This window comes from Palaemon carinicauda, unplaced genomic scaffold (genome assembly GCF_036898095.1).
Source record: "Palaemon carinicauda isolate YSFRI2023 unplaced genomic scaffold, ASM3689809v2 scaffold234, whole genome shotgun sequence".
NCBI classification, from domain to species: Eukaryota; Metazoa; Arthropoda; class Malacostraca; order Decapoda; family Palaemonidae; genus Palaemon; species Palaemon carinicauda.
Window position 1 is genome coordinate 55169 of NW_027169965.1, and position 21961 is coordinate 77129.

At 38.0% G+C, this 21961-nt stretch overlaps 1 protein-coding gene across 1 annotated transcript; it reads left to right on the forward strand.

Moving 5' to 3' along the window:
• Nucleotides 1-4506: 4506 nt before the first annotated feature.
• LOC137636123 (uncharacterized) lies at nucleotides 4507-11201 on the forward strand. The gene is made up of 3 exons (XM_068368529.1): nucleotides 4507-4771; nucleotides 5265-5451; nucleotides 6955-11201. Exon 3 carries the CDS (start codon nucleotides 8802-8804, stop codon nucleotides 9870-9872), a length of 1071 nt encoding a protein of 356 aa, XP_068224630.1. The 5' UTR covers nucleotides 4507-4771; nucleotides 5265-5451; nucleotides 6955-8801; the 3' UTR covers nucleotides 9873-11201.
• The last annotated feature ends 10760 nt before the right edge of the window (nucleotides 11202-21961 follow it).

Below are 21961 nucleotides of genomic sequence, written 5' to 3' on the forward strand. Positions count from 1 at the left end.
TAAACCAGTTTGGTGCCAAATAGCTGTCTCCAAACAGCTAAAGCCAAAAGGCGGCTCCAAAGAAGTCCCATTCCGTAGGTTATGACCCCAGGTTCGAGACCTTCTCCAACCCAATGTCTTGCAGTGGACTAGAAACAGCTACATTTGTTGTTATTGTTGTAGATTAATACAGGTATTAACATTTCTTGTTTTAAGGATTGTTTGTTTTAATATCCTTGTCTGAAAGTCCAGGTACTGATAAAGTAAGGGGTAAATTTGCTTTGTTGGACTATTGACAGTAGGATTAATAAAGGCTGTGTTACACATCAGAGCTCCATTCTTTTATCTTTAAAGAGGTATCTTCCGCCTTCTTCCTAAACGAGGGATGGTGGAATCTATACAAACCCATAATCATCATACAGGTAAATTATTCAAAACTGACATCTCCCATTTAAAGGTTTTTTCATTTGGCCAATACATGTCTCTATGTACAAGACAGGTTCTATCAGTCTTTTCATCCCTACGAAAGAGAAATACGAGCTTCCTGGAATCACTGTTTTGCTCCCATATGGAACCAAGGGGTTGGACACATCCAGGGAAGAAGAACCAACCAGTTCAGTTCTAGGGGGACTACCAACCCGGTGCAGTGAGTCTCCCTATTGATAGAAATTATTCAGCTATACAAACCTAAGTCTTATAACCTAACTCTTCCCCCCAGTACTTGACCGAAAGGTCATAAGTAAAGCTTTCAGACTGGTGAGAGGGCCTGGCTTCTCATCTGCGCCCTATCAATAGTTTAAGCACTCGTTAAACCATTCTCACAACAGTCTATCGTGGGCTGAAACTTTACGAGGGGAAGTATGGAGAAAATTTATGCATTCTCATTAATCATATGATGCTACTACATTCCGGTAGGCCCTGCTGCTTCCTCCGGTGCCTTGGATGACCGCAAAGGTACAGCAGTAGGGGAATCGGTGTCATGAAGCTTCATCTGTGGTGGATAACGGGGGAGGGTGGGCTGTGGCACCCCTAGCAGTACCAGCCGAACTCAGTTGAGTCCCTTGTTAGGCTGGGAGGAACGTAGAGAGTAGAGGTCCCCTTTTCTGTTTCATTTGTTTGATGTCGGCTACCCCCCAAAATTGGGGGAAGGGCCTTTGTATATGTATGTATGTACATTCAGTCACTCAGTCCTATAGGACTGAAATCAGTGGTTCCCAAACTTTTTCAGGGTGGTTTCCCCCTGGTTTCCAGATGAACTCTTAGAGACCCCTCCCCCCTTGATACACTTTGAACTACTTAGCAGAGCAATGCATTCGCTTATAATTCTAATGACAATTGTATTCTGTAAACGTACATGTTTTGACATAATATTATGCAAAAACAAAGGAAAAAATAAACTAGTTATTTCTTAAAGGCTCTTATTGCGACTATGGTACCCAGACACAGCTTATGTCTCACCGCCCACAATGTCAATCTACTGCCCACTTTGGGAAAAAACCAATTTAGATTCTCATTAGGCTTTCCACTATTACACAATATTGGAGAAGTTTTATTCCAGCTTTGGAATGATATTTCTAATCAGGTAGTTGAATTGGTGGAAGTTTTAAAAGTTCAAACTTGCAGCATTTTTATGTTGAACAAGCTGACAAGTTTCCTTTTATAGTTTATATAAGAAAGATTTATTTTAATGCTGTTCCTGATTTTAATACAGTATATTTTATTTCAATTGTTCATTACTTTTTTTAGTTGATTTCTCCCTTATTTCTTTTCCTTACTGGGGTATTTTTCCATGTTTGAGCCCTTGGGCTTATAGTATCTTGCTTTTCCAACTAGGGTTGTAGCTTAGCAGGTAATAATAATAATAATAATAATAATGATAATCCCTAAGGGAGGCCTAGCCTAACATCTTTAGTTAGGATGTTGAACAGGCATCATGACTTTCACTTCTCTTCAGGACCAAAGTACATTGACATATCTTGGGTCAGTAAAGCAGTCAGATTGGTCATGCAGGGATTTCCACTCGACTTAGGATAAGTCTCCTTTAACGAGCATGTTCTTTCTATGTGGTTTCTCTTCCACTTTTTTTATGAAGTTGTTATAGTTTATATATGATAGATATAATTTAATGTTGTTAATTATCTTGAAACTTTATTTTGATTGCTATTTCTTTTCTTGGAGCTCGTTTCCTTTTTCCTTTCTGTACTGGGCTATTTTTTCCCTGTTGGAGCCCTTGGGCTTATAGCATCATGCTTTTCCAACTAGGGTTGTAGCTTGGCTAGTAATAATAATAATAACTTCTTTTATTCTTTTGGCATTATATATCCTAAAATGTTTTATTTTGATTGATATTTCTTCTCTTGGAGTTCATTTCCCTTTTCCTTTCTGTATTGTGCTATTTTTTCCCTGTTGGAACCTTTAGGCTTAAAGCATCATGCTTTTCCAACTAGGGTTATAGCTTGGCTAGTAATAATAATAATAATAACTTCTTTTATTCTTTTGGCATTATATATTGCATAAGCTTAAGTGGAAACTTCAATGATTTTTATATATTCATCTACCAAAGCACTTCCCCCAATATTGGCGGGTAGCCGACATCAACAAATGAAAAAAAACAAAAAAGGGGACCTCTACTCTCTACGTTCCTCCCAGCCTTATGTATTTATTCCATTCTTTAACCCTTTTACCCCCAAAGGACGTACTGGTACGTTTCACAAAAGCCATCCCTTTATCCCCATGGACGTACCGGTACGTCCTTGCAAAAAAATGCTATAAATTTTTTTTTTCATATTTTTGATAATTCTTTGAGAAAATTCAGGCATTTTCCAAGAGAATAAGACCAACCTGACCTCTCTAAGACAAAAATTAAGCCTGTTAGAGCAATTTAAAAAAAATATGCTGCAAAATGTGCTGGGATAAACATAACCCCTTGTGGGTTAAGGGTTGGAAATTTCCAAATAGCCAAGGGGTAAAAGGGTTAAGTCCCAGGTTAAAGGTCAAAGTGAAAGTAGTGCTACCTATCAGGTGGGCAGCGCACCTGATACCCTGGTGTGTTTACCTCATTGAACGCTTAATGCCCATTTCCAGCTGTGCCAATGTCATACTCTTATTAAAGGTCTCCGGTTTGTATGGTTAAAATATTTCCTATGAAACTTTACTATTTTTTGAGTTTTGTATCAGGAAATTTTAGGCCTGTAAGTCAGGTTAAACCTACCCTAGACCAAAATTTAACAAAATTCAACTAGCAAACAATTCGACCTAAACAGTTTTTTAGAACCAATTAGATTTGTAAGTTAAGGACCTGTAATTCCTTTTATTTGTTGCGTTGTTTAATTAACCTTAGTTTACAGTCATTATGCATTTGTTGACCTGATATGGTATGTGTTAGTAGTGGGATGTTAAAGTAACTCCCTTTGTATTTGGTATTTATAAGATGTCTTAAAATAAAACTCTCATAGCCTTACCTTTGGAATGGAAAATAGAATTATTGATGAAATTGATCTCTCTCTCTCTCTCTCTCTCTCTCTCTCTCTCTCTCTCTCTCTCTCTCTCTCTCTCTCTCTCTCTCTCTCTCTCTCTATATCACGGTGCAGGATCCCTCAAGGTACCACAAAACAGGCCGTCCCGGGACAGATGCCAGCCAGTTGGTTTTTGTCTTCCACCTTCCTAGAGGTGAGCCTCCACAGTAAAGACCTCCAGGTATGTATTGCTAGAAATAATTCAAATTACTTCTTCCAATTTTGTCATTTGAGCTATAAATGTACACTCCCTTTAGCATCCTTTATCTTATCCCTTTAACCCCCAGGCTATTTGGAAATTTCCAACCCTTAACCCCCAAGGGGTTATTTTTTTCCCAGCACATTTTGCAGTATATTTTTTTTTAATTGCTCTAACAGCCTTAATTTTTGTCATAGAGAGGTCAGGTTGGTCTCATTCTCTTGGAAAATGCCTGAATTTTTTCAAAAAATTATCAAAAACATGAAAAAAAAAATTTTGTATAGCATTTTTTTGCAAGGACGTACCGGTACGTCCATGGGGGTAAAGGGATGTCTTATGTGAAACGTACCAGTACGTCCCTTTGGGGGTAAAAGGGTTAACAGCAGAGCTGTATGGTATCCTGACTGTTCTTGAAAAAAGTAACATTAAAGAAAGAGGGAAATTTTACCATTTTTAGTGATGCAAGTAGTGTGTTGCAGGCATTGACAGTTTTTAAATCCTATGAACCCTTTAGTTTTAAATTTTTAAGAGTGGCTGTATATTTGTCGGTCTGCAGGCAAGGAAGTTTTATGTTTTACTGAAAAAAGTAGCATTAATGAGAGGGAAATTTTACCATTTTTAGTGATGCAGGTAATGTGTTGCAGGCATTGACAGTTTTTAAATCCTATGAACCCTTTAGTTTTAAAACTTATTAGAGTGGCTGTATATTTGTTGTTCTTCAGGCAAGGAAGTTTTAAGTTTTACTGAAAAAAGTAGCATTAATGAAAGATGAAAATTTTACCATTTTTAGTGATGGAAGTAGTGTGTTGCAGGCATTGACAGTTTTTAAATCCTACGAACCCTTTAATTTTAAACTTTTTAGAGTGGCTGTATATTTGTCCTTCTGCAGGCAAGGAAGTTTAAGTTTTACTGGGTTCCAGGTCATGTGGGTGTGTCCGCAAATGAGGCAGTGGACAAATAAGCAGAAGAGGCATCGGAAAACTACTTCCTGGAAGATATCTCCTTCATTTACCAGCTCCTGTATCCCACAGAAAGAAGTGGTGTTACATACGTCATGGAAAAAAATGTTCTTATACAGGTATATTTTATTTTAGTCAGTTGTTGAATCAGTAGAACTTCAAAAGTTCAAAGTTGGAGCAAATGCCTTTTTGTTGACCAGGCGGACATGAGTCTTTTTATAGTTTATATATGACATATTTGTTTTTGACGTTGTTAATAGTTTATATATGACATATCTCTTTTGACATTACTTTTTCTAGAATGATTTATTGTTAATTTGTTCTCTTCGGTTATTTATTTCCTTATTTCCTTTCCTCACTGGGCTATTTTTCCCTATTGGAGCCCCTGGGCTTATAGCATCTTGCTTTTCAATTGGGGTTGTAGCTTGGATAGTAATAACAATAATGATAATGGTAATAGAAAGGCTAGAGCATGAATCTTAGGTAATTCTTATACAAGATTATTTTTTCAGTGCCTAAATTTTTCATCATGTTTTCAGCTGGCCTTGACTGATATTTTGTTCGTGTAACTTTCCTGAACCCAACACTATAGGTTGAATTTTATATTTTCAGATGTTAAATATACTATAGAAACAGCAATGACTGTGACACTACTCCCTGATAATGCCATGAGAAATTAAAAAGCCAACGGGAACTGGTTCGCCGTTGTGATGTCATTCTTCATGTAGCAGGACTTCAGTTTCAGGCCCACCGATGTGTTTTAGCAGCCTGCTCTCCATATTTTACTCGATTTTCAAAGGTACAGGAGTCTCTCTCTCTCTCTCTCTCTCTCTCTCTCTCTCTCTCTCTCTCACATAGTTGCATGTAAATTATTTTCATTAACAAATGGTTATCCAACATTCACTGCATTTATCTCTCTCTCTCTCTCTCTCTCTCTCTCTCTCTCTCTCTCAATATAGTTGCATGTAAATTATTAATTATTTTCATTTTCAAATGGTTATCCAACATTCACTGCATTTATCTCTCTCTCTCTCTCTCTCTCTCTCTCTCTCTCTCTCTCTCGTTGCATGTAAATTATTTTCATTAACAAATGGTTATCCAACATTCAGTGCATTTATGGCTTAAAAATATCCACCCAAAGTTTTCCTAAATCTAACTTGTATTTTATAACTATGACCTGCATACTATCTTTTATTGACAGGAAATTAGAGCATGCTTGTTAGCTATTATATTTATGAAGTATTTTGATTATCAAAATTGTATTCTATAGCACAGTAGTAAGACCAGTGTTAATGTATGGATTGGAAATGTGGGCTCTTAAGACTCTCAAAGATGAAAATAGTAAAGCTTGAGAGAGAGATGAAAATGCTGAGGTGGATAATGGAAATATCTCTGCTTGATAGATTGTAAAATGATGAAGTAAAAATGGCAGGTGTAGTGAAGATCACCGAGGTGATCAGTGTCCCGACTGAGATGGTGTCGAGGATGGATGGTGGAGAGGGAGTTAGGAGGCCTTAGGAGGAACCTTTTAGGGGAGGAGATCGAGCGGGAGGTAGAAAATTAGACAGCGAGAGGTAAGGTAGAGGGTGATATGGAAAGAAGAGGTATGGTGGAAAAGGATGCCTTTGGTTGAAGGCATTGGAGAGGGCGTATCAGGCATTCAACCCCTTAATGTCGGGATGGTATTGGGAAAGAAAAAGAATACCTAGAGTAGAAGTGTGTATCCAGGAAGGAGATACTGCTGTACTAGAAAATATTTCAATCCAGTGATTTCTTGAGGCTACCGAATGCAGGTTGCAGTACAATCCTCTCTTGCATCTTTGAACTTTATTTGATGTTTTTGTGCCCAGCTGTTCCCCTTTTTTAACTGTTTATTCCAATGGTGTCCACCTTACGTTTAAGTAAATTCTTAATAGCCTAGAGATGTGATTGCTTGGACTGTGTCAAGGAAGTCTTTTCCGTTTCATATTGTTTAAAATCTTATATATCACCAAAACTTCTATGGTAATTAATGTGAACCTTATCATTAGACATCTTTGTACCCAGCTGTTTGCTTTTTTAGCTTGATATTTCTCTGGCGTCCACCTTTCCTTAACGAAAAATATCTCTATAGCATAAAGATATGATTGTTTGGTCTTTTGAAGACTTATGTCAAGGAGGTTAGGTTAGGTTAGGTTTACCATTCATGATGTGTAAGTTCTTCAATATCAACAGAACTTTTTTATTTTTACTTTTCTCTGGCAAATAATGTGTACATCAACTTTATAATACAGCGATCTGATTATCTTCTTTTATCTTTCAGGTATGCTTGCTGCCCTGTAAAATTTTTCGCCAGTGGAACATATAATACAAGAACTTTACAAGGGTTAAAGCCTCTTTGGAGCAGGTGCACCTACTAGTTCGCCCTCATCCCTCGGCCTTGGACATAATCTAAATGTTTATGATATAAATAAAAGCTTGGTGTTATCTTTATAACCTTTGCAGTGAAGGATTTTGTTGTTTTTACATTTTTACTGCCATTAAAATAATCATGAAACTTAATGTGAGTGAAAGAATTTTGGTTATTATCTATTATGACTTATGAGATTTGGTTCGGTGATATATGTCCTTAAACCTTCTTTATTTGTCTTCAACCGAAGCTACAATAATCCTTTTGATCCAGTATCTATATACAGACTAGTAAGATGAGTATTTACGTAGCCAGAGGTAAATGTTAACTGCTCCTTGGTAAATGATCACCAACCCAATATAACAACAAATTTATAAAACTGCTGTACTTTTAACAAGCAATTTGTTATATTACTAATAACAGCCAGGTTATACTCAACTTGTTCTATCATAAATAAATATATATGGAAGGTATATCAATTAATTTTCAGGTTGAGGAGTATGTAGACAGTAATTTCAAACATTATGTAACTTGTCTTCTAAATCATTGGGAAAAGACTATTGACTTGGAGGTATGGGGCCAGAACCATTATAGGTTTATTCATGAATTATATCTTGGGTCAATGTTGAAAGCTGTGAATAGATTTACTCAGTAGGGGAGTAATATGTTTTAATAGGATTGCCCCTGTAGAGGAATTGAAATAGGATTGCCTTTAAATATGAGTAATATATTGTGTTAGAATTGTCTTAAGTGGAGTAAATAGATTTTTTTTTTTGTATTGAATATTTCTGCTAAAATCCCATTTTAGATTATTTTAAAATGTGAAATGGAGACTAGATTCCAAACCTTTATGTTAAATTTAACAGATGTGACAAGAGTTAAGTCATTGAAGGAAGTCAAAATTTCTTGGATTATTGATAACTTAGATGTTTAGTAAAGTTTTGTCCAATGTTCTATCAAACTAAAGAGAAAATTATTAATCATTTTGTCTGTTTGTAATAGATTCGGTCTCTGACAAGCCATTGAACTCTTCTCTTTGTTTTCCTGGCATTCTTTCACCTGAATACTTCTACAAATTTAACATTATCATTGTTAACTTTTATAGATGCATTCGTTCTCAATTGTTTTGATCATTTATGACCTTATTTCCATCCATTACAATACTTACGGAAGTGCCATGTCCTGGACGGTGAGGTCAGTTGCCTCCACCTCAACCTCTCCCTGCCTCTAAGCCATTTGTATCACTTCATTTGTTTGTATAATTACCCTCTAAGACCAACACAATACTGTCCATGTACTTTATTCTCTGCTTTCCCCTCTATCCTCCCAGTGAGACATTGGTGCTCAATTTTCTCTCCATATGAATAGCCCAGCAAAACACTGTTTGGTCTCTCCTATTTCTTTTGCCATTGCTCTCTGCACTCCAAAACTTGCCATTATGTTTTCATTTGTTACTTTGTCCATCCAAGGCATTCTGAGCATACTCTTGTAAAATATCTCTGCCGCATTTAGCTTGTTTCTCAATTGTCATTATTGTCCAGCTTTCCGACCCATCCATAAGGGTGGACCACACACGTTCTTAAAGCCCTAATTTTTGTTTGTGCACCAACTCTATTATATGTCGGCAGATTTTTTATAATTTGAAATGCATTTTTGTCTCTCAGGATTCTCTGTTTCTCATTTTTTCTCTATCTTGAGTCACCATACTACCCAGGTAAACAAAGTTGTTTGATTGTTGTAACTTTTTGGCAGTGTCAGCAATGGTCACTGTCATATACATGATGTTATTCATATTGACTCCTCCAATACTGATACCGTATCTATTATGTTTCTCAAGGTATTTTCCCCATGTATTGCAAATAGGTTTGGAGACAAAACACAGCCTTGGTGCATTCCTCTCTCTCTTTCTGTCCTCATTGCAAATAGGTTTGGAGACAAAACGCATTCCTGGTGCATTCCTCTCTCTATTTCTATCATTGCAAATAGGTCTTGGGACAAGACACATCCCTGGTGCATTCCTCTCTCTATTTCTCTCCTCATTGCAAATAGGTTTGGAGACAAAACGCATTCCTGGTGCATTCCTCTCTCTATTTCTATCATTGCAAATAGGTCTGGGGACCATACACATCCCTGGTGCATTCCTCTCTCTATTTCTATCATTGCAAATAGGTCTGGGGACCATACACATCCCTGGTGCATTCCTCTCTCTATTTCTATCATTGCAAATAGGTCTGGGGACCATACACATCCCTGGTGCATTCCTCTCTCTATTTCTATCATTGCAAATAGGTCTGGGGACCATACACATCCCTGGTGCATTCCTCTCTCTATTTCTATCATTGCAAATAGGTCTTGGGACAAGACACATCCCTGGTGCATTCCTCTCTCTATTTCTCTCCTCATTGCAAATAGGTTTGGAGACAAAACGCATTCCTGGTGCATTCCTCTCTCTATTTCTATCATTGCAAATAGGTCTGGGGACCATACACATCCCTGGTGCATTCCTCTCTCTATTTCTATCATTGCAAATAGGTCTGGGGACCATACACATCCCTGGTGCATTCCTCTCTCTATTTCTATCATTGCAAATAGGTCTTGGGACAAAACATATCCCTGGTGCATTCCTCTCTATTTCTCTCATTGCAAATAGGTCTGGAGACAAAACACATCCCTGGTGCATTCCTCTCTCTATTTCTATCATTGCAAATAGGTCTTGGGAGAAAACACATCCCTGGTGCATTCCTCTCTCTATTTCTATCATTGCAAATAGGTCTTGGGACAAAACATATCCCTGGTGCATTCCTCTCTATTTCTCTCCTCATTGCAAATAGGTCTGGAGACAAAACACATCCCTGGTGCATTCCTCTCTCTATTTCTATCATTGCAAATAGGTCTTGGGAGAAAACACGTCCCTGGTGCATTCCTCTCTCTTATTTCTCTCCTCATTGCAAATAGGTCTGGAGACAAAACACATCCCTGGTGCATTCCTCTCTCTATTTCTGTCCTTATTGCAAATATGTCTGGAAACAAAACACGTCCTTGGTGCATTCCTCTTTATTTCTATCCATGATGTCAGATTGTTATGAATGTTGTCTCAAGTATGTTGAAAACGAGTCTGTCTTTTCCATCTAGGTTTAATCTTTGCAAGATTAGTATTAGGTATGTTCCTCACTGTTTTATTTTGTTCTTTTATGGCTTTCATTTCCATTTTCTACTGTACTGTGATTGTTTGGAACTTGTAACTTATTAAAATGGGTCTTGTTACTTTTACTTTTTACTTTTACGGGTTTATTTCTCTCGCCCTTCATCAGACACTAAAGTCTGTTCAGGCGGGCCTTGGTGTGTGAAAATAATTTCTTTCCAGTTAATATTTTGCTCTGTATCTTATTAGTTATTTCGCTAGCATTTGTATTCAGGCTTAATAGTTTTCAGGTCACTATTATAACACTTTCCAAAGAGATAAGTCTTCAGGTTTTTCTTGAAAGCTGTCACATTTTTGCTATTCTTGACATCAAGTGGAAGGTCGTCAACTTTGTTCAAGAATTTATTTTTTATCTTGGGTCGACATATTCATCAGTAATTTCTGTAAGCTGGCCTTCCTGACACATTGTTTATGAATTTTATAATCATATTTTCAAACTTTTTTTATTAGATATAATTCTTCACTATAGTTAAAAGCATTTTTACATTGGCTACAAATTCTTGTGGAGTTACTTTTCATATGATAGTTGTCCACTGTCTTATTTTTGCCCTGTAGTTCATACCTACTGGTATGTCTTTTGTCCCTAATTTCCTGGGCCTTCTTACAGGTCTGCCTATGGTTATTTCCATATCTATTGGTTTTCTACAAATTTTTAGGCATTTCTGGAATACTGTATAGTCCTTATTCAATCTTTTGCTGAAGTGGATGTTGCAGACTTTATTTAAATTACTAACTCCCTTCTTTTTTAGGTCTTGCTTGAAGGGCCACTCAAGGCACAGTATTCTATATTTCTCATGTTTTATTTTTTATAATTTATATATGAAATATCCATTATAATGTTAGTTCTTGAAAATATTTTAACTGTTCATTACTTGTAGTTTGTTTATTTCCTTGTTTTCTTAACTTTCTGGGCTATATTTCCCTGTTGGAACCCTTGGGCTTATAGCGTATTGCTTTTCCCACTAGGGTTGTAGCTTATCTAGTAATAATGATATAAGACTTGTTTTATCCTGTGCTTTTTCCAATTTTCAAGTCAACTTTAAGAATTTCTTTTTCTTGGGTCGACATATTCATTGGGAATATATGTAATCGATTCTTCCTGCCATGTTCTATATATGAACATCTTGTATAACACTTCAAACTTTGTCTATAGACAACTCTTCACTACATATATAAACGTTTCTATGTTGACTATAACTTAGGGGTTTCTATGTTGACTATAACTTAGGGGTTTCTATGTTGACTATAACTTAGCGGTTTCTATGTTGACTATAACTTAGGGGTTTCTATGTTGACTATAACTTACGGGTTTCTATGTTGACTATAACTTAGGGGTTTCTATGTTGACTATAACGTAGGGGTTTCTACGTTGACTATAACTTAGGGGTTTCTATGTTGACTATAACTTAGGGGTTTCTATGTTGACTATAACTTAGGGGTTTCTACGTTGACTATAACTTAGGGGTTTCTATGTTGACTTGATTTGATGGCTGTCCCCTGTCTTCTCTCTGTCTTGTAAATCAAACCTGAATTCCTGGTGTAATTCAAACCTGAATTCCTGGTGTAATTCAAACCTGAATTCCTTGTGTAATTCAAACCTGAATTCCTGGTGTAATTCAAACCTGAATTCCTGGTGTAATTCAAACCTGAATTCCTTGTGTAATTCAAACCTGAATTCCTGGTGTAATTCAAACCTGAATTCCTGGTGTAATTCAAACCTGAATTCCTGGTGTAATTCAAACCTGAATTCCTGGTGTAATTCAAACATGAATTCCTTGTTAGTCTGGATTTTCTTCTACCAAATTAGATGTTGTAGACCTTTTTTAAATTGATGACTTTTCTCTTTTAGGTCAGACCTTTTTTAAATTGATGACTTTTCTCTTTTAGCTCAGACCTTTTTTAAATTGATGACTTTTCTCTTTTAGCTCAGACCTTTTTTAAATTGATGACTTTTCTCTTTTAGCTCAGACCTTTTTTAAACTGATGACTTTTCTCTTTTAGCTCAGACCTTTTTTAAATTAATGACTTTTCTCTCTTAGCTCGACAGAACATTGGTCAGAATAGTGCTTACAGTGGGGGAAGTAATATTAGAATGTGCAGTTAATAGGTCCGATAACGTCAAAGCTTAGGTAGATTCATTGACAGTTTTATGGCAATTCGAATTTCTTTAATTGTTTTTGTGGTAGAAAACTCATCCAAAGAAAACTAGTTTATTAGGCTTATATTGGTTGTCTTAGAGTTGGGTAATTTATAATTTGTGTAGAGCCTCAGTGAATTTTTTTTTACCATTGGCTCAAAGCGTTTATCATTTTTGTCTTGTTGAATAGAGTTTCATGATGAGTAAAATCAAATGGCAGAAGAAGGGATTTTAAGGTAAATCACATTTTTAGTGTTTTATAATTTATAAGTATTGTATTATAAATTGTATCTGGAGACAGTTAGTCATGAGAATTTATTCCTATGCAAATTTAGACCATCGTTCAGATAAGGGGTATGTCTTCAGCCCGAAGCTGGACAGCCGTTGAATAGATTAACGAGCAGTTAAGCAACAGGTTGGACCAAGGGGGGAGGAGTGTCACCCCCTTGTCAAGGTCTCTTCACTATTGGTTTCTGGCCACATCAAACTTTTTTTCTTTTTTCTTTTTCAGGAAGTGAATGCTGTCTACAGATTATGTGAAGTGAGACACTCAATTGTGGGAAGGTGGACTTTACATCCAGGTTATTTTTATCACAACCTGCTATAGATCCACACCTTGTGCTCTAGGGGCATAATTGTTTGCAGTCAATCCCATATGTCGAGTGTTAGTTGTGACCTCTTTGTGGTGGCAGACGCATGCTTTGAGGGGAAGGAAGAGCTATGCTTTTTCTTCACGCTTATCAGGTGCGTCTGCTTTTGCTGCTGCTTTGCTTACTCCTCTGGCTCAATTCCCAGGGAATGTTATAGGAGCAAGGAGCCCTCTGATATATGTCTGTGAGCTCTCAAGTTCTGTTGGCATATGCGCTTCCTCCTGCAATCGCCCCAACCCTTTAGAGGTTGGAGGCTCTTCCACATTTGCCTACCACTGAGGATGAGAGTAACCTAAGGAGGTTTTGGTCCCCTTAAGTCTTTCAGGTACAGTAGGCTAACTATTGTCAGTGTTACCAATGGTGTCTGCAGTGGTTTCCCTCCTTCAGGCAGGGAGGACAGTTTTGCATGGGGTTACCTGTGCATCTCCTTCAAGTTGCCCATCTCCACCTTTCCCTTGTGCTTCACCTTGACTTCTGCTTTGGGGGTTCTGGGGCTTTGTTCCCTTGTAAATGTGACTATCCTTCCACGAGACATTATTCCTAAGTGATATGGTTCCTGTTGGAGCAACCCCTGTGGTTTCTCCACTTGGGGTTCCAACTATTAACTTCTTAGATGAAGAAGTAGAGAAAGTCTTGGTAGCTGTATGAAGGGCTCCTTATTGACACTTTAGTTCCCAAGGGCCAATGCAGAGGTCGAGGGTCACGATCTTCATCTGCCCCATTAGAGCCAGGCTTGGGTCACTTGCTATCAGAATGTTGCTATGGCTCTGTTTTTTTAGGCCCACAGGGCTGATGTATGTGGCCTGGGTTGTGACGTTTGGTCGCAGCTTCGATCCTCGGTCCCACTGTGACTGTCCTTAGGTTCTGGACTGCCTCTATAGCCACTGATGCTACAGCTCCGTTTTTCCGGCACCGACCCCACCCAGTGTCGCTGCTTACTACCCTCTTCTTCTCATTGTTCCCCTCCCCTTTTCTCTTTTGCCAAGAGTATACGCATCCATTCTTCCAAGAGCCCTTGCCTTGCAGGCATAGGTAAAAGGGAATTTTGAGTGGATCCGCGAATGCATCTCATAGGGTGACGACTTTGTGTTTTCGGTGAATCTGAAAGATCCATACTTTTATTACCTATGCATTAGATCATTATTAATGCTTCCCTTCTGTAACAGTTTCATATGCTGTTTTCATGTCTCTGGGCTTCAATCTGGGTACTACTCCTCAGGAGTTTGTTCAGATGATATTCTGGGTAGTAATTTACGGACCCCTTTATGGAATACAGTACGTTAAAATATGTATTCCTCAATTTGGTGATCCTGGTCTTCATGTGTCAGTAGTGACATAATTAAGGTTAACTTTTCGCTTTCGTCATGATATTGCAATTGTGATAATTGAGGCAAAGTTGAATTTTTTACCCAAGCTGAGGTTAAAACATTTGGTGATCCTGGTAACAGTTATATTTGATAATTTACACAGTAATCTTGGCTACTGTTCTGCACTTGAGGAGCTGGTACGGTACCTCAAAAGCAAGTGTCTTTGCACGAGATCTCTTCAGGTACTTTTTGAAGAATCTGCTTCGTCACCGGCGATTGCCATCCCTCGTGCTGATGGGAATAGGAGACTTGGTTAGATCTTACCTCTTGGCTAAAGAGGAACCCTTTTATGAGAGTCCCACTCTACTTCGCATCTTGACATGCAATGGTATGCAGATGTGTCACGGGTTGCTGCACACCTTAACAACAGGGTTGTCATATTTGTGGTCAGATGAAGCAACTACTATTAAGTCCTGGAATTATCAGCCGTGCTACAAGCCTTCCAATAACGTTAAGGAGACATTCAGTTAGTTGCTGACACACCACCACGTGTAGCTCTACAAGCTGAGAAAGCAAATGCATTTCAGGACAACATTGCATGCCAGGGAGTTGTCAGTTGGGAACATTCCTGGCAAGGAGAATGGGCTGACAGAATCACTTTAGTTGCCAATGGTCATAGTGGTCCCTACATCCAGATGTATCGGATTCAGATAGGCTTCGGTTGTAGGGCTCTACGGAAATCGACACTGGTTCACCTTACGGCTAGATAATAAGTGCCCTAGGTTTCCCCTCCTTATCAACCCCATGATCTATCAAAAAGTTGCCTTCCAACATCCATGGGACATCTTGAATGGTTACACCCAGTCTCCATTCAATCCTGTTCCTTTTGCTAATCTGTTGTGGGGTATTAGACCAGTACACGATTCGAGTGGCTCCCAGATGGTCTCGTGGGAATGATTTCCTGCTCTGCCTTGCCGAGATCCCAAACAAACTCGTGGCCTTCACTCCCAGGGAAGTGGGGCATTTTCTATGATGGATATCACAAAAGATTCTTCTCAAGTTTGATCATTTCTACACCAGATCGCAGTTGGTTCTTCCTGGCTGGGAGAAGCTCCTCTCGGTTGCATAAGTCAAGGCTACCCTCAGACTTGAGTTTGGTTCTTCTGATGGTAGGGGATAGAACTCTCCTCAGTCTTGCTGTTTTTAACACCTTGTCTGAGCCTTTTTAGAGAAGACCTCAGTCAAGATTCTGACTTGCAAGACCGTCCTTGTTGCCTTATAATCGGTGAAAAGGTTAGGAGAGTGACTTGATATCTCTGCCAAGTCTCCTATTCTTAGAGGTGTAGGAATTCCTTTGTCAAGTACCAAAGAACATGGAAAAACACTTTGGCTGATGGGACATAATTCCAAGTTTGAGTCCTCTATCCCATCTCTGTGTAGAGCCTGAAGTGGTACGGAGAGAAGAGGCTTTAGTTGCTCTTTTTAAGGTTCTGCAGTGGTGTCTGAAGAAGCCCGGTGTGTCTGTAACTTCACTAGCACGGGCAGAATAGAGTAAAGTGTCTCGAATACTATCGCTTTCAGACTTCAGGAGTCTATTAGTAAAGCATATACTGTACCTCGACTGCTGAGAGATTCTAGGTAGGACTGGAACTCTTGAGATCTCTTCAGGTACTTTTTGAAGAAACTGCTTCGTCACCGGGGATTGCCATCCTTCATGCTGATGAGAATAGGAGACATGGGTAGATCTTACCTCTTGGCTAAAGAGGAACCCTTGTATGAGAGGCCCACTACTTTGCGTCTTGACATGCAATGGTACGCAGATGTGTCACTGGTTGCCGCACACCTTAACAACGGTTGTCATATTTGTGGTCGGATGAAGCAACTACTTTGAAGTCCTGGAATTGAAGACCGTTAATAGCACTACAAGCCTTCCAATAACGTTAAGGAGAGATCCAGTTAGTTGCTGACACACCACCACCATGTGTAGCTCTAAAAGCTGAGAAATCAAAGGCATTTCAGGACAGCATTACATGCCAGGGTGTTGTCAGTTGGGAACATTCCTGGCAAGGAGAATGGGCTGGCCGAATCAATTTAGTTGCCAATGGTCATAGTGGTCCCTACATCCAGATGTATCAGATAGGCTTCTGGTTGTAGGGCTCTACGGAAATCGACACTGGTTCACCTTACAGCTAGATAATAAGTGGCCTAGGTTTCCCCTCCTTATCAACCCCATGATCTGCATCAAAGTTGCCTTACAACATCCATGGGATCACTTGGATGGTTACACCCAGTCTCCATTAAATCCTGTTCCTTTTGCTAATCTGTTGCGAGGTATTAGACCAGTACACGATTCGAGTGGCTCCCAGATGGTCTCGTGGGAATGGTTTCCTGCTCTGCTTTGTCGAGATCCCAAACGAACTCTCATGGCCTTCACTCCCAGGGAAGTGGGGCATTTTCTATGATGGATATCACAAAAGATTCTTCTGGAGTTAGATCATTTCTACACCATCGCAGTTTCTGTTCATCCTGGCTGGGAGAAGCTCCTCTCGGTTGCATAAGTCAAGGCTACCCTCAGACTTTAGCTTGGTATTTCTGATGTTAGGGGATAGAATTCTCCTCAGTCTTGCTGTTTTTGAATACTTTGTCCGAGCCTTTTTAGAGAAGACCTCAGTCAAGATTCTGACTTGTAACTGCCTTTGGTTAGGAGAGTGACTGGATATCTCTGCCTTAGTCTCTTATTCTAAGAGGTGTATGAATTCCTTAGTCTAGTACCAAAGCACATGGAAAAACTCTTTTGCTGATGGGGCATAATTCCAGGTTTAAGTCCTCTATCCCATCTCTGTGTAGAGTCGGAAGTGGTACGGAGAGAAGAGGCTTTTGTGGCTCTTTTTAGGGTTATGCAGTGGTGTTTTAGCATGGGCAGAATAGCGAAAGTTGTCTCTAATACCATCACTTTCAGACTTCAGGAGTCTATTAGTAAAGCATATACTGTACCTCGACTGCTGAGAGATTCTAGGTAGGACTGGAACTCTCAAAGTCGAGTTTAGCCCTAACCTTATCTTCTCGGAATCTTGCAGGGCAATTAGGGATAGTGTGTTTATTTTGTAGACCATGTTCACGGTCTTAATTCTGCAAGAGTACTCTCAAGCCTCTTCACGCATTTGTTTGTTCTTGCGGTGGCTGCTCAATTAGTGGTGTAGCTAGCCCAGATCCCTTACAGGACAGTAAGCATCTTGTCTGTAGTAACTTCTCCATTCTTTAATGAACTAACTTAGGTTCCATTTCTTAGATCGTGAAGAATTTCTATCCTCCCTAGGTGAGGGTGAGGATTGTGGAATATATTCCAACTCTTAGGTCTTCACATGCCTTTTAAGTAATTTATATTTTTCCTAGCTGTACAAACCTGTCTTTTGGATTATACTTCCCTCGGCAACCACACCTCTTGGTCATTTCACTTGTAACTATTGGTTTCCTGTTGTCATTTGTAGTTTCAACAGTTTTGAATGTTGTAACACCATTAACCTTGGTTGCTTTCCTGGTTTTTCCTCAAATTCTTGTATATTTCAAAGAACTCTTGGAAAGTAATTGGCCTGCATTGTCTCGGCATTACATTTGATAAGCAAAAAGTAATTTTCTTTATTGTAACCATTGGACCTGCTTTGCATTTTTCATTATTTCTATTTCAATTTCCATTAATATTTTTTCTTGACATGGTTCTTATCAACCGCCAGATAAATTCTACTGGTTGATGAATTGGTTACTCATTCAAAATAATGGAATTCTTTGTTAAATATCTTTTAAGGTATGGTTATATCTGTACCTTGGTTTTATTTTTCTGCACATGGCTGCTTCTTTGTTCCCAAGGCCTGTAGGAAACTGCCTCTCTGAACACTGCTAATAATGGTTGCTTTTTCTAATCTGAAGAAGTTTATCAAAGATTCCTGGACTTGGTAGCCTTTTGCTACCCTGTTGTTTGCCACCTTGCAACTGCACTTTTTGTAATTGTTCTTCCAGCATGGTTTCCAACCTTTGGACCTTTATTCTCTAGTCCAATTGTACTGGGTTTGCCACCTTACAACTGGGCTTCCAATCTTTGCTATAGTGCAACTGCACTGTTTTCACTCCCTTCCAGCTGGGTTTTTAACCTTATGTGTGGTTCAACTGCACATATTGCTACTGTACTTGCAGCTAGGGTTCCAATCTGGACCTTCGGCCCCTAGTGCACTTTTTGCCACCTTTCTAACTAGGTTTTCCAACCTGTGGACCTTTACTCTAGTGCAAATTTTGTACTAGTTTGGTTTCCAATCTCTGGACCTTTGCTCTATTGCACTTTTTACCACTTTCCTTCCAGCATGGTTTCTAATCACTGGACCTTTACTCATTAGATCAGTTAATTTATACCCCAGGGTTGTAACTTGACACTAAATTTCCTACCAAATGAACACCGTTGGAAGAGACTTATTATTGTGATAAATCTCTCCTTACACCCTAGCCACGTTTTGTACCACCTGTGACTTGTTCTCCCTAATGTTTTATTGCTGATAGCTTTTATGCTTTAGCCTCAGTGACTAACTGACCAGATATAATCTTATAATGTACTTTCAGCCATTGTGTGTAAAGTAGAAAATATTACAGCACTAAAGTCCATTTTCAATTTGAGACTTGTGCCAGTTGACCAAGGTATGAATTAATGAAGGTCAAAAGTGAAAAAATATAAATCTATCTTTGATGAAAGGTATTGCCTTTAGTGCAAGCTGCTTGTTGCTAAAATGAGTATAAAAAAAGTTCAAACTAAATTTGCTTGATGTAGTGTAGGCAATATTGAACAAGCTAGCTTTGCAACATCATCTTGCATTAAAGGCATTTTTTCAAGGGAGAGTCTTTAATGTATACTGAACAAAATGTAAAAAAAAATAAAATGTACAAGAGGATACAATAAAAATCAAAGAAATAAACATGGTAATTTTATTAACATCTCAAATACCTTGCATAAGTTAAAATGCCTAAAAGCATCTCTTGGGTTGCACAGGACAGGGAGTGCAGTGTGGCCACCCACCTAAAGAGGAGGAAAAAGGAAAGAAAAGGAAGAGTTGATGGAGAGGTATGGGATCCCAGACACTTCTTTTTCATAACCCCCTTCTCTCTCTCTCTCTCCCTCCCTACCCCCTTTTCTTATTGACTTGTGTGTATGATTCTTTCCCTCAGTGTCTCTCCTCTCTCTCTTTCTCTCACCCAGGTCTCTGTTCTAACCTGTTTTCTCCAGATGTTCAGTTCTTTAATTTTGGTCTGGAATACAAGGCCTTTAATATTGCCATGTTAGGTGGTAGAATTGGCTTGCTGGAATATGATGTTTTAGAGTGACCCTCAAATAGTTCAAGTCAGTAAGTTTCAAGTGTCCATCAAAAAGGGCTTAGTCATGTTCCTCATAAAAAAATGAGTGAAATAAGTTTTGCATTCAAGAATCATAAACTTTCTCAGAGTGAGGTTACTTTGACCCAATTATTTTTGGTACAGAAGTTTTCTAATGAATAAATACCAGGATTAACCTGTGATATTATTTCTGTAGATTGTTCAAATGCAAATCTAGAAATGGTGGTCAACAGAAAACACAAGTACATGATTTGGTATATATTTACATGAGAAAGTAACAGACTTTACATGGATAAGGAAATATTTAAAATCCTTCATGTTTCCCAAAGGAACAGGAAAGCACTGTCTCTAAGACTTAGCAAGATTGTTTTTTATTATAAAAAGAGAAAATGAAAACCCTACCAAGGCCCACCCCAGGTCCCACCTAGTAACAAATGATTAAAGCAGTTTTCATTCTTTAAAAAAGTGTGTTACTAGGTCCTTGAATGTTTTCATTTTCTCTTTTTTTTTTCTTTTTTTTTAGCAATTTATTTTCCTACACAGATTCACATAGCATAATTATAAACTGCTTATTTTACTGCTTACATTCTAACCTTCAATATCACTGGTTGAACAATCTTATAATAAACTCAAACTAAACTTCAAATTACATTTTTAAAATTTATTCTAAATTTGCTGCTTGTCTTAAAATAATAAACTCAAACAAAACTTTAAATTACATTTTTAAAAATTTATTTTAAATTTACTGCTTTGTCTCAAAATTTCTTTGGTTGCTAAAAAGGCCACATTATATTCATAAGAGATGAGATACAAAATTTTTTATCTAAAATATCATCCTCGGTCAAATGCAAGTAAAAGTCACTTCAATAAAATGGTATCAAAAGACCTTAAAGCATTTCTCGCATTAGCAGTAATTGCGGATATACTTCTATTCAATTTCCATTAAAAATTGCCCGAAATCCGTAAACACCAAAATGTACAGACAGACACACAGAATATTTCATGGGTCACACGCATCCATCTCTTGAGCCATGAGAATTTTCCAAAGAGAACCATAGCCAATATTTGACCGAATCCTATGCGAACCTCTTACGCTCGACTTGTAACAAATCCTGAATAGAAGAACCATGGTATCGCCAAGTGCTTATCAGAGCTATGTAAGGAAAACATCATCAGCCGAATACAGTATGAAACACTTGTGTAGGCTTGCCATTATTAATCGGAATTTTAACTCCCTTTCAGTTTTTTAATAAGGAATGCTAATGCCCAGGGTATATGAGTCACCTCTCTTCAACAAATAACCAAATGACGTTTCAAAACCAACTTAAGAAACACACTTCCAGGTATTATGAAGTCAATGAAATCATGACAAATCAATTAAATTGGTTTTTGTTCAGCATGTAAATACAATAATTTTGTAACTTTATCTATGTTACAAGGAAGAAAAATTAAGTACAGCACTGCAAGATACAAGAAAGCACAGTAATTACATAAGGGTCCAGACACCTACTGTAACTTCTCAAATCTTTGATCACAAAATTGAAGATCTGCTTCCAATATTTCACTACATAAGTAGTTTCATTTTAAAGTACCAAACTGTATATTAATGCTCTTCAGTTACATCTACTGAAGTTTGGCCAAACAATCTATATTTCTTGGTAGTTAAGTCCAAAATAAAGAAGTGAACTATACAAAAAACCTGACTACGAAACATGGCCATCGAGTTACCAAAATCCAGAAAATGCCGATACAAGAATATCTATTAAAAGTAAAGAATCACTTCTTGCATATGTTCTGCAAAGAAAGGGCTATTCATCAAACCTGTCCAAGATGCGAACTTGCTGTTAGATTAGATATAATCTTTACATTATTACATTGAAGGAAAGTTGATGAAATCACATGCAAGAGAGTACAATATCCCACATTGAAAAATTTCTTTGGCATCTCAATGCAATAAAATCTGAAACTGTATCATAAAGAAAAGATGTCCCAGCTGGAATAAAGGTGGCAAAAACATACTGCATATATGCAGTGTAACATGTAAAAGATGCCATCCTCCAAAATAAGTTAATGTAAGTCATCGTGAACATAGATCAGATCTTTAGGGAAATTTCCAAACCAAGGAAAGAATTCTTTAACTACAAAAGCAATCATGAGATTGGCACACGCCTAGTTCAAAGGATTATGCAACATTTCCCAGATCTAAAACCTATAGGCCTTCTATGTAAGAAAAGATCATGATGTTATGACAACC

Bases quoted from the DNA above. Each gene is read 5' to 3' on its own strand.
- LOC137636123 (XM_068368529.1), top strand. From the start codon at position 8,802: ATGGTCACTGTCATATACATGATGTTATTCATATTGACTCCTCCAATA.